The following is a 13428-nucleotide window of genomic DNA, read 5'->3' as shown; positions in this document are numbered from 1 at the left end:
AAAGTAACAGACACGGTTAACCACCAGATCCTCCTCAAAAGGAACCACACTTCAGTGGTTTGAGTCTTACCTATCAGACAGGTCCTTCAAAGTATCTTGTAGAGGTGAGGTGTCCAAGTGACAACATCTAACTACTGGGGTGCCTCAAGGCTCAGTTCTTGGACCACTTCTCTTCTCTGTCTACATGGCATCATTAGGTTCTGTCATTCAGAAACATGGCTTTTCATACCACTCGTATGCTGATAGCAATCAACTCTACCTCTCATTCCATCCTGATGATCCGACGGTAGCTACTCGCATCTCAGCTTGTCTAACAGATATTTCTTCCTGGATGATGGACCATCACCTTCAACTCAACCTTGCCAAGACAGAACTGCTTGTGATTCCAGCAAACCCATTTTTTCATCACAGTTTCACCATCAAATTAGTCACATCAACCATAACTCCTTCAAAAACAGCCAGAAGCTTTGGTTATGATTGATGATTGCAAGTGACGTTCTGCAAGTGAACATCGCTTGATTGTGCGATCCCAAAGAAGCACAAAGTCACTTTTACAGACTTTTAAATTAAATGTTCCCTCCTGGTGGAATGACCTCCCCAACTCAGTCCGGGCAGCTGAGTCCTTAGCCATCTTCAAGAATAGACTTAAAACCCATCTCTTTCATCTGTATTTGACCCTCTAACTTTAGCACTCACTGTTCTAATTCTATCCTTCAAAAAATAAATCTAACTACCTTTCTAATCCGTTTGTATTCTATTTCCTTTTTCATTTATTATGCAGTTGTGTGTGTGTGTAAAGACCTATAACACTAGCTTGCTCTATTCTTTTTCTATTCTATCTGTTTTCTTTTTATTTATTATATTATTTAAAAGCCCTTACTATTTATACTGTGTTAAGCTAACTGAGACTTGTTATAACACTTATATATCATTGCTCTTTTCATTGCTTTGACTGTCCTCATTTGTAAGTTGCTTTGGATAAAAGCGGCTGCTAAATGAATAAATGTAAATGTAAATAATATGATTAAAAAACTTTTTAAAAATGTGTTTTTATTATGTTAGAGACAAGGCTAAACTACCTCTATCATACATATAAATAATGTGAAATATATAGTTAATATAGTTATATTATTTGTAAAATTCTCTTAAATTATCGTGTCCCTGGAGTAATTTTCCACCCTGCTAGTACATACTTTCTCGCCTTCCAAAACCGACTGCAATTTCATTGAGACCACTTTATAAAAGTGACAATTTATTTTTCCCACTGGAATTCATCTGTACAAACTGAGATATGCTTCAACTCTCACTCATTTTTTTTTTTGTTTGTGAAATGTTATTCTGCTTGTCCCACCATTAAAGTTCCACCCTTGTTAAGCTATTTTATGGAGAATGTTTGTGCTATCAAATTTTTAAAAAAACAAATCTAACATATTTATAAAAGTTCTGTTAATCTGTAGAAGTTTAGCTAGTTAAATGTTGATCACTAAATGAGCTATGGCTAACTAAGCTCAAAATTTTCCACCGTTAGATTTGTTTTGCAACCTTGCGCAATTTCAAGAAGTAAGGCATTCCTACAATAATTTACACATACAAAAAAGGGAACCAAAACCCTCTCTACAGAATTTATGATTTGACAAATAGACCGAGCACATTAAACAGAAAATAATATTTACTTACAATAGTTGTGTAACACACAGAAAAATTAACACACACACCGGAGTGCCACAGGTCTGCGTACTGAGCCCTCTTCTGTACTCCCTATTCACCCATGACTGCTTTCTCGTTTATGGCTCCAACACCATAATCAAGTTTGCAGATGACACCATGGTGGTAGGTCTGATCAAGGATTACGATGAGTAAGCCTACAGGAATAAGGTGCAGCACCTGGCTGTGTGGTGTGTCACCAACAATCTGGAATTAAACACCCAGAAGATTAAGGAGATCATTGTGGACTTCAGACGGACTAGGAGTTATGCACACACACCCATCTACATCAATGGAGCTGTAGTGGAGCATGTGTCGAGTTTCAAGTTCCTTGGCATCCACATCTCTGATGACCTCACCTGGTCCTTAAACACCTCCAGGCTGGTCAAAAAGGCACAGCAGCGCCTTTACTTCTTACATAGCCTTAAGAAAGTTCACCTGAGTCTCGGGATCCTTGGAGAATTCGAACACTGAGAAAATTGAGAGCATATTCACAAACTGCATCTCAGTATGCTACAGCAATTGCTCTGCATCTGACCGCAAAGCACTCCAGCGGGTGGTGAAAACTGCTCGACGGATCACCGGCACCCAGTTAACTTCCATCGAGAACATTTATCACAAGCGCTGTCTGGGCAGGGCAAGAAACATCATCAAGGATGCCTCGTACCCTAACCATAGACTTTTCACCCTCCTTTCATCTGGCAGTGTGACACTTCTGAACTCCTCACCACCAATCTAACCTGCACCTGCAACCTTGCTGCACTGGTTATAGTACTTTAAAAATATGTATTGCGGTAACAATATTTTGCACAGACTGCTCATTGTAACTGTAAAACCATTTTATCAAAGTGTTTGGCTATGGAGAAAACAAATTGACTGAACTACTATTTATTCCATGACTTGATGGAAAATTGATTAAGAAACATCACTTAAAGGCCTTTGCAGGTGTTTTGGGTTAATTAGCTGATTAGAGTGTGAAAAAAAGTGTCTTCAATATTGAACCTTTTCACAATATTAAAATTTTCTGAGATAGTGAATTTGGGATTTTTTCGTAGTTGTCATGAGATAGTGAACTGGTAGGCTTTTTTTTTTTTTTAAATGTGAGTCAAAATCATCACAATAATAAAAAAAAAAAGACAAACTACTTCAGTCCGTGTCCACTGAATTTATTTAATTCACAAGTTTCAACAATTTGAGTTAAATTACTGAAATAAATAAATTTTTCCACAACATTCAAATTTATTGAGAAGCACCTGTATATATTTCCCATTGATTTATTTGTGGCTTTTGACTTCATTGAACATACATTTCAAAATCAAAATGTGGCGGTGTCTTCTATAAATGTATCTCTGTAGAAAAAGGTCTGTCTTCAGAAAGGTTTCGATGGCATTTTTATTATATCTAATAAAGAAGCGTTCATGAGCATAGCTGCTTTGATTACAGCCATTACTGGAGAAACCGCTGGATCAAATACTATTTAAAATAACTGCTTTCTATTTGAATATATTGTAAAATCTAATTTATTCTCATGATCAAAGCTACATGTTCAGCATCATTACTCCAGTCTTCAGTGTCTCATGATACTTTAGAAATCATTCTAATATGCTGATTTGCTGATTGTCAATGTTTTTTCTGGATTATTTGAAGAATAGAAAATACAAAGATTTTTATCTGAAATAAAAAAAAACTTATGTAGCATACACCATTCCTTTCAAAAACCTTGAAGTCTAAAAGCTTGACGTTTTAAGAAGAAATTATAAAAATGTATACTTTTATTTAGTAAGGATGCATTAAATTGACGATAAAGACATTTATAATGTTACAAAATATTTATATTTCGGATTAACTCTGTTCTTCTGAACTTTCTATTCATTAAAGAAACCTAAAAAATGATATGCTGTTAGTGTGTTTTGAGCGGCAAATCAAAATATAAGAATGATTTCTGAAGGATCATGTGAAAAGCGTAATTTTAAACAGTAAAAATATTTCAATATGTTGCTGTTTTTACTGTATTTTGGATCAAATAAATGAAGGCTTGGTGAGCAGAAAAGACTTATTTAAAAAAACATTAACAAACTAACCTTTCAAAAACTTTTGGCTGGTAGTGTATGTTAACCTATAGTTTGAAGATATTCTAATATTGCATATAATTTTCACATATGGGGGAGTATTTAAATCTCTTTTGAACAAGCGCTCTTGCTGGTGGATGAGAAGATACCTCCTGACAATGTAAAGTGCTTTGAGTGCTTAGAAAAGTGCTATATAAATGTAAGGAATTATAATCTACAGGTCTTTAAAAACACCCTAAAATGGTTTAAATCTTACCCATCCAATCTTTTGCCTATTTAAACAGGGAATCATCTCAATTAATGCAAGTATGTAGTGCCACAAGGATTTGTCTTAGGCACTCTGCCATTTTCAATATACATGTTGCCCATTGGTAATATTATTAGAAAATACGGGATTAGTTTCCACTGTTATGCTGATGATACTCAGCTATATATCTCAACGGGACCAAATGAAACTTCTAAATTATCTAAGATAACAGAGTGTGTTAAACATGTAAAGATTGGATGACCAATAATTTTCTCCTATTCAATTCAGATAAGACAGAGATATTAATTATTGGACCAAATAACACTACACAAAATCTTGTAGATTACAATCTGCAACTAGATGGATGTACTGTTACTTCTTCTACAGTCAGAAATCTGGGCGTTATATTAGACAGCAACTTGTCTTTTGAAAATCATATTTCCCTTGTTACAAAAACTGCATTCTTCCATCTTAGAAACATTGCCAGGCTACGAAACATGTTACCTGTTTCTGATGCAGAATAGCTAGTACATGTATTCATGATCTCTATAGACTGGACTATTGTAATGCACTGCTAGGCGGTTGTCCTGCTTCTTCAATAAACAAGCTACAGGTAGTCCAAAGTGCAGCAGTTTGAGTACTTATGTCATGAAAATATTATCATTACCCTAATTTTACAATGGCTACCTATTAAGTTCCGTATCAGTTACAAAATATTATGATTATCTAATCAAAATAAAAGAGCAGCGCTAAGTCTTGGAGAACTCAAAGGCATCACACACACTCCAGACATGTCACATTCAACACAAGCAGTGGTCTAAAACAGTTTACTTAATCTACAAAATGGACACAATTTTACTTCAAGAATGAACAATGAGACATAGAGATGTTTGAAGTATATGTTCACATTTGAATATGTACAGTACATTTATTTGTGTAGAAATGCATTACATGTAAAAAGAAAATTGATATTACACACATTTCTTTCATAGAAGTCATACATAGCAATGCAATTTGCTTAAACTAATATGAAATTCAAATTTGTCTGACCAAAAATATTGTTCAAAGAGAGCTTAATTATAAAAATCACAATTAAAGAATTAAGCCAAAGTGACTGGGAAAAAACGAAAAATTAACTCTTAATAAGTACCAAAATGCATAAAATGTTTTCAGTATTTGATTGCAAATGCCCCCAAAACAAATGAATGCCTTTAATGCCTAAAAGCGGACATCTCATAAAAAACACAGTTATGAAGGATAAAATTGGCAAAACAAAAATGAATAATGACAGAATAGATTGAAAATCCTCCACCTTGCAACTGAGGTCAAAAAATTAAGCCAGAATCAAATTAATCTGAAAGTTGAAAAAGTTGGGTCTGAAAGTTGCTAAATATAGTTCTGAAGTCATGCTTGTGTGAAGTGACGGCTCTCAAATAGTGTCGCGTTCCGAACGTTGTTTAGACGACAAAGGTATTCCGGTATTTTAAAAGTTGATATCATACGAAAAATAAACACCAGTATTCGGTGTGAAACAGTATTACCGCCCAGCATTAGAGACAATCCTTAGAAATCTCCTTCCAGATCAGTTCAATTTCCTCATGGCACAGTGATTGCGATGAAGATGAGTTCTGACACCAGCTTTCCAAATCTTCTCACACGGACAACTCTGCTTCACTGTGAATTCTCATGTGAAAATTAAATCCTTGCTTATAGGAAAAACTGATTCCACACTGAGAGCAAGTAAAAGGCTTTTATGGATCAATGTGAATCTTAAGGCATTCTTTACGACTGAAATGGTTTCCACTCTGAGATCAGGTGAAAGACTTTTCCGAAGAGTGAGTTATCAAATGAATCTTGAGTTGAACTTTCTGAATGAAACTCTTTCCACACTGTGAGCAGACAAAAGGCTTTATTCCACTGTGAATGAACATGTGATTCTTCAGGTTTGCTTTACGTGTGAAACTCTTTTCACACTGAGAGCAGGTGAAAGGCTTTTCTGAAGAGTGAATAAACACATGCTCATTGAGATTTCTTTTGTGTGTAAAACTCTTTCCACACTGAGAGCAGCAGAAAGGCTTTTTTCCAGCATGAATTAACTTGTGGTGCACAAGGTTTCTCTTCTGTTTGAAAGTCTTTCCACACTGAGAGCAGTTGAAAGGATTTTTCCCAGTATGCATTATCATGTGATCATTAAGGCTTGCTTTACGTGTGAAACTCATTCCACACTGAGCGCAGCTGAAAGGCTTTTCAGAAGAGTGAATAGGCACATGCTTATTGAGTTGAGTTTTCAGAGTGAAACTCTTTCCACACTGAGCGCAGCTGAAAGGCTTTTCAGAAGAGTGAATACGCACATGCTCGTTGAGTCGTGTTCTCTGCGTGAAACTTTTTCCACACTCAGAGCAGGTGAATGGTTTTATTCCAGCATGAACTAACATGTGGTACTTAAGGCTTTTCTTCAGTTTGAAAGTGTTTCCACACTGAGAGCAGCTAAAAGGCTTTTCAGAAGAGTGAACACGCTCATGCAAATCGAGTTGTTTTTTCAGAGTGAAACTCCTTCCACACTCAGAACAGGTGAAAGGTTTTTCAGAAGAGTGAATACGCACATGCTCATTGAGTTGTTTTTTCTGTGTGAAACTCCTTCCACACTCAGAGCAGGTGAATGGTTTTATTCCAGCATGAGCTAACATGTGGTACATAAGACTACTTTTCAGTTTGAACGTCTTTCCACACTGAGAGCAGCTGAAAGGCTTTTCAGAAGAGTGAATACGCACATGCACAGTGAGTCGTTTTCTCTGCGTGAAACTTTTTCCACACTCAGAACAGGTGAAAGGTTTTATTCCAGCATGAACTAACATGTGGTTCATAAGACTACTTTTCAGTTTGAACGTCTTTCCACACTGAGAGCAGCTGAAAGGCTTTTCAGAAGAGTGAATACGCACATGCACAGTGAGTCGTTTTCTCTGCGTGAAACTTTTTCCACACTCAGAACAGGTAAAAGGTTTTATTCCAGCATGAACTAACATGTGGTTCATAAGACTACTTTTCAGTTTGAACGTCTTTCCACACTGACAGCAGCCGAAAGGCTTTTTGACCTCGGTTATCTGAATGTTGCCATTTTCAGTTTTAGAGAAACTCACAGATTTTTCTCCAGTGTTGAAATCATGATCTTTCTGATCCTGATGCTTCTCCTCCACTTCATTCAGATCTTGTCTTTCCTCTTTCACTTTCATCAGACCTGAAATGAAAAAAATTTAATGATGAAAATCATTGATGCATCCAATGTGCGTGAAATACCCACGCTCAGTTGTCAAGTCATCATAGGCAAGTTATGGCAATACATTGCTATTATAGGTTTTCTGAGGATGTCACCGACTGTTAAAGCATTAGATTTAAAGGTGCACTAAGTGATTTTCGCCAAATTATTTTGATATTTGAAAGTTCCAAAAGAAACACGATCATACCCCAACAGGGGTGTATTCCAGAAAGGAGGTTCAACAAACTCTGAATTAAAACTTGAACTCTGATTTGACTTACCCTGAGATAGGAAACACAAGAGTTTTTGGCTTCAGGACAACTAAATTATGTATGTTGACTGAGTTTACTCTGAAATTATGATCACCATGGCAACAGCACCCAAAAAAAATCTTCTGCATACTACACAATAATTTATTTCTTAATCAACATTATAATATCAAAGGTGAAAACCGTCAGAACAGTAAGTTATTAAACAAATCTTCATGTGCATTTTAGCCAAGTGGTGTAACTTTGCTTTGAAATATTTGTGTCATTTTTGCTGTGCACCTAGGCGCTCCTGCTCAGCAAATAGGGAAATATTCATGCCGGGGCACAAAGTAACGCAATTAGTTGTAACACAAGTGGTTTGAATATTTACCAGTTCAATTATCAACATTATACAGAAACAAATGTATGGCAAAATTCAATAATCTTTTGAAGATATCAATGAACATTTATTTTAACATAGTAAAATTACAATATTGAATTATTAAGTAAAATTTTCATCCCAGTTTCCTTTATTCATTTATGAGACAAATCTGCTATCATTTTAATCGCCAATCTGTTATTTATAAGTTCAGATCGCTTTTTAATGCTTTGATAACTAACAGTTTTAAATTCCACTTGCGCAGTTGAGGTACCAAGATAACACTGTGTTACAATGTGCTATTGTATGACATTATCGATGTAATTTACTTTAATGAATTTTTTAATGAAACAACGAATAAACACGTTGATAAAGACTGCCAGTCAATGTTTAATGTTTAGAATTAGAATACATGTAAAGCATTTTTTCATATGGTCAACGTGCCCCTCGAATGTTACAATGTACCCCACCTACGCGGCATGATGTCAAATTTCACTTCCATTTTTTGAGGGTAAATAAAGAAAACGTATATACTGCAATTACGAAACAAAGCGACATATTCTAGGGCTGTGCAAAAATAATCGAATGCAATTTTCATGCTCATCTCCTCAGTAAAGGCGCTCCTGTGATTAGTATATCTCCAGCATGTGTGTTCAGATCAGGATTGCGAGGTTTTCTAAACAAAACCAGCCAAATTGCTTCTCAAAACTATTCCAATCGTTTTTCGGGTGATAAAACAAGTTTTTTTGGTGGGGTTCCCTTGATCTAATATTCAAATTTTAGTGGCTAACCAACCAGCAGACTTGGCACCACTGGTTGGCATTTACTACACAGAGCCGTAATTCACAGATAATCTACACAAAATCGATTTTAAAACTGCAGGCTATTCTTTGTCGATTTTGAAAGCGATTTTGTGTTAGGCTCTGTGTAGTAACTGTTGCTCCACCTGAACCAGTGTTGCCAAGTCTGCGGTTTGAAGCAACCCCAATACCAATACCAATAACGTGATATTTACAAGACGACCACTGGCACGGCACCAACTTACCTAAACTCACTGGTTAAATCCTATGTGCCCTCCAGAAGTTTGCGCTCTGCAAGTGAACAACGCCTTGTGGTACCATCCCAAAGAAATTCAAAATCACTTTCACGGACCTTTTCCTGGACTGTGCTCAGCTGGTGGAATGACCTCCCAATCTCAATTCGTAGAGCTGAGTCTTTACTCATTTTCAAGAAACATCTAAAGACTCATCTTTTTCGCCTGCACTTAACCTACTAACACCAGTACTTTTCCTTTTCTTGTCTTTTACATAAAAAAAAAAATGTATATATACCTGGCTATGCGTTCTATACTAGACTAACTGAGACTTGTCATGGCACTTGTATTCTGTTGTTGTTCTCTTGTTGACCTGACTGCTTCTATTGTTCTCATTTGTAAGTCGCTTTGGATAAAAGCGTCTGCTAAATGATTAAATGTAAATGTAATGTAAATATTTAGCGCATTAAATGCGAATTTTACCAAGGCAACCCTGCCAAAACCAAATTATATTTTAACCCCGGGAAGCAATCTTTTACCGGAGTTAAATCCATTCGATTTTTTGCATAGCCCTAATTTATCATTGACAAGTCGTCCCCTTGGAAGTATAAGGTTCTATCTGCGTTCTGAGTAGTTTTCAGATATGAAGCTTTTAAGTTTTTGTGTTCCATAGACGTCTGTAGATAGAACATTTTAGTTTTTTCAATAAAAAATCCCAAAATGTACACAACTTAAAATAAAACATCACATAATGTAAATAAATTGTCACAGAATAAGAATATGTGAATAACCTTGTAATTCCAAGGGGACGAAGTGTAAAATAACAGTGGATAAAATAATAATAAATAAAATCTGAACCCCAAGTGGATGCACACAAACTGAAAACGTCAAAAAGTGTTACTTTGTGCCCGCTTTCCCCATATAAACCAGAATGCACTCGAAGCGCAAAATTTATTTGGTCGCAGTCTGGAGACCTATAATCAAAACAGGTTATTAAAATTTGTATATATGAATAACAAATTAAATAATGAAAACTCGCCCACTCGATTTTAGTTTGTATGAAAGGTGCATATCTATTAATGGCACGTCCTTGTGGAGATGGCGAGTCAGTGGCATTCGGCAACCCCTTCTCTGCACCCGACACTGACCCAGAAAGCACTAGTTTATTAATAAATAATTAAAATGTCTTCTTTTCCCCCGACACATTCAGAATCACTTTGCCGGTGCTTTGAGGCAATTGCTTTATATACGAGCTTGAGCGTGGAATGCCTAGCCTATATTACAGTATGGTTGATTTTATTATATTAATCAATTTAATATAATGTGCGAATAGTTAACTAAAATCTTTAGTAGAGGGCAGGCCTACTTAGCACAAGCTCTCCATTTTTAAAATAAAATTCTATAATGGCATTACGATAAGTGTGACGGCTGCAAGTTAGAGGCTGACATTTTTTCGGTATTCCCGCGGGATTTGGAACAAAATCACTATTAATCATGGGATTAAGACGGGACGGGAAAAATGTCAGCGGGAGTGGGCGGGAACTGGGAATAAACGGTTTAATCCATCCCTATTATACACAAATATAGCTTGCCTTTCATATTAATAAACCATAAACTGTGGGCGTGCAATATGACGATTTTTGATCGTGGACAATAAAAAGGTCTCCACGATCTGCTTTTGAAGAAATACCGTAGTATTGTGCTGCAGCGCACATTCTACCAGCTGCAGTTCTGGCGCCCTCCGACATATAGTACTAAACATCACACCACATGCATTCACAGCAGTGTTAACTCAGCGCTAGACTGAGTTACTCTCTCATTCACATGTGCTTTTAAATGTTTCATTCGCGCGCTGCTCTGACCTGTGCTTTTTCTGAGCTCCGTTTACATGTGAACAGAGTATGTGAATGGATCGGTGTGATTCTGAGCGAGCAGATCTTTTAAAAGCTGAGCGTGGTTCTCACTCTCTCCATAGCGAATACAGTTGGCTCTCTCCTAACAGAAGGTTATAATGACAGCAATAACCGAGCGGGGAGTTAAAGGCTAGTTCCCAAGGAGTTTGTCTGTTCTTTTTACAGAGTATTTTCGGGTTAAACCGTGATTTAAAGAGATTCAGCACATTCATACGCAGTCGCTATCGCAACAATGCACTAAAAAAAAGTAATCTTACAGTGCTACTTCATCTGTATCTGATTTTGAATGAGCAGAAATCTGTAAGAAATGCATCGATCTATAGATAAAATAACTCATAAAAATGTACGTTTTTTTTTTCATCACAAACAAAATTTGCACAGCAGAAAACAGCAATTAGGCAATTAGGCTATACCTTTTAATGCTGACCATGTTATTAGTTTGACATGTGGTAGGAAAAAAAAGTTTGCACAGCTTAAGCCACATAGAAACTTTTTTATTTTAATATAGGCTACGTTATGAACATAACATTGAAATAAAAACATACTGAAACACCTTATCCACGGAATGAAGGCGGAGCGGTGTTTCTATCAGTGAGAGCGGAGCGGAGTGATTATTAATAATCAATCAGTTGATTAATCAATCAACTAATCAATATTTCGAATCCGTATACGTTTATTTGTGTGCTCTCCGAATAACAACGAACCGTTGTGCTTCTGAAAATTAATAAAAGCAAACAAGATTCAGTTTAGGTCTAGGTCATGTGAACTTGAGCGAGAAACCCAATGTATGAAAAATAAATCTAGCGAGTGAAATGTCTACTTTCAAATAAAAGAAAGAAAAAAAGAAAACGTGTGGGTTTGCATATATGATTTAAATGAAATGTAATGTGTGGCTTTGAGTTCATTAAAATAAAAATTAAAAAAATATATTTTTTAAAAGTGTATTTTACTAAAGTGGGCATGCCGGAATATGTCAGTTACATCAGTAGCCTACTGTTTTTGTGTGTGTGTGTATGTGTGTGTGTCTTAATGTAACTGACAAATTCTGGCCAAAAATGTCACCCTCTACTGCACAACACGTTGTTGTTTGAATATGCAAGTTATGCATGAATAGGGAGTCAAATGTATTAATTTATTAATTCATCACCCCAATTAGATTATGAAGAATGATTTGTTGATCTTGTATTCCATTTAATACATAGGCTACATTCCGCAAGATATTTTTCAAAAAGTGGTAGGGACAATATCGACCCTGACCAAAAGTGGTGGGGACATGTTCCAACAGTACGCCTATGTGGTGGAAAAATAATGTAAAGGTATCAGTTAAAATCAATCAGGTAAAGCTTCAAAACCTTTTGTAAAAGGTTAATGTAGACATTTTTATATAAGCATTTGACATATTTAATAAATATTCAAACAAAAGCCAACATGGATAAGTTTTTTATCCATTTCTATCTGCTAATATCTTTCATGTGAACTCAAATGGTGCGCTCTCTTCAAGACACACCCACTCTTACTGCTGATTGGCTACAAGTGTGTTTTAGGTCTCGGTCAGATACTGTGGTCAACAGTGTTTTTCAAAAATCGCTTTGTGAACCTTTAAGTGAATATTAATGGCACACTACAGTGTGGTATTTTGTGGTTCTGAAACCAGCAGGATAATCGACACCCCTTAATCGATAATTAACCGTTCACCGCGGTTATGTTAAATTACAACTAAAATTTATTAGAGATCAGAACACCAGCCCTGCGTCCCATTGTGCATACTATCAACCCCATCTGCCCTAAATAGTATTGAAATGTACTAAGATCACATAATTAGGATGGATAGTGTAAACATTCGGACACATCACATCAGGCACCTGCAGCACATTAAAGTTAAATAATGTTAGGTCTTCACGCAACTGATTTCCCTTAATTAACAAAATGAAAGAAAACCCGCACACACGAGCGAAAATAAAATGTAAACCTTCTCTGTTCAGCTGAATTTTAAGACATTTGAAACGTTTTAAGCTTCAGTGGATAATAAAGAAGAACAACCACCTTGGTCCTCGTATTTTATTCTGCAGGTTTCTGGTTCCTCGTGGTTTATTTTCCATGTTTCTGGCTCCTCGTGTTTTATTCTCCAGGTTTCTGGTTCCTCGTGTTTTATTCTCCAGGTTTCTGGTTCCTCGTGTTTTATTCTCCAGGTTTCTGGTTCCTCGCGTTTTATTCTCCAGTTTTCTGGTTCGTCGTGTTTTATTGTCCAGGTTTCTGGTTCTCTCGTGTTCTCTTCAATCTCTTCTTTAACAAACTCCATCTCCACAGCAGCAGATCTCAGTTCAGTTGTTACTCTTCCAGATATATCTGCCTACTGAGAGGACAATAATAAAAAATGTTTTTGAATGGATTCAAAATCTTTTTGAACACTAACGTTACCGTTAAATTTCTTACAGTTAGTATTAAGCGAGCATCACGACAAAACAACAGAGAGCGCGGTTGAACTAATCTTCTTCCTCTGAGGTTTAATGGTGGTTTGCAAACAAACGTATGCCTCTTAGCGCCTCCCGCTGGACTGGAGAGTGAAGCGCCAATAGGGGAGA

At 36.3% G+C, this 13428-nt stretch overlaps 1 protein-coding gene across 1 annotated transcript; it reads right to left on the bottom strand.

Moving 5' to 3' along the window:
- Positions 1 to 4925: 4925 nt before the first annotated feature.
- Positions 4926 to 12926, bottom strand: LOC113076726 (gastrula zinc finger protein XlCGF57.1-like). The gene is made up of 2 exons (XM_026249415.1): positions 12890 to 12926; positions 4926 to 7255 (listed from the first exon to the last, which is right to left on the bottom strand). Exon 2 carries the CDS (start codon positions 7248 to 7250, stop codon positions 5832 to 5834), a length of 1419 nt encoding a protein of 472 aa, XP_026105200.1. The 5' UTR covers positions 7251 to 7255; positions 12890 to 12926; the 3' UTR covers positions 4926 to 5831.
- Between the last annotated feature and the right edge of the window lie 502 nt (positions 12927 to 13428).

The sequence above is a fragment of the Carassius auratus genome, unplaced genomic scaffold (genome assembly GCF_003368295.1).
Source record: "Carassius auratus strain Wakin unplaced genomic scaffold, ASM336829v1 scaf_tig00021009, whole genome shotgun sequence".
NCBI classification, from domain to species: domain Eukaryota; kingdom Metazoa; phylum Chordata; class Actinopteri; order Cypriniformes; family Cyprinidae; genus Carassius; species Carassius auratus.
This window is presented reverse-complemented; position numbering and strand designations above follow the sequence as displayed.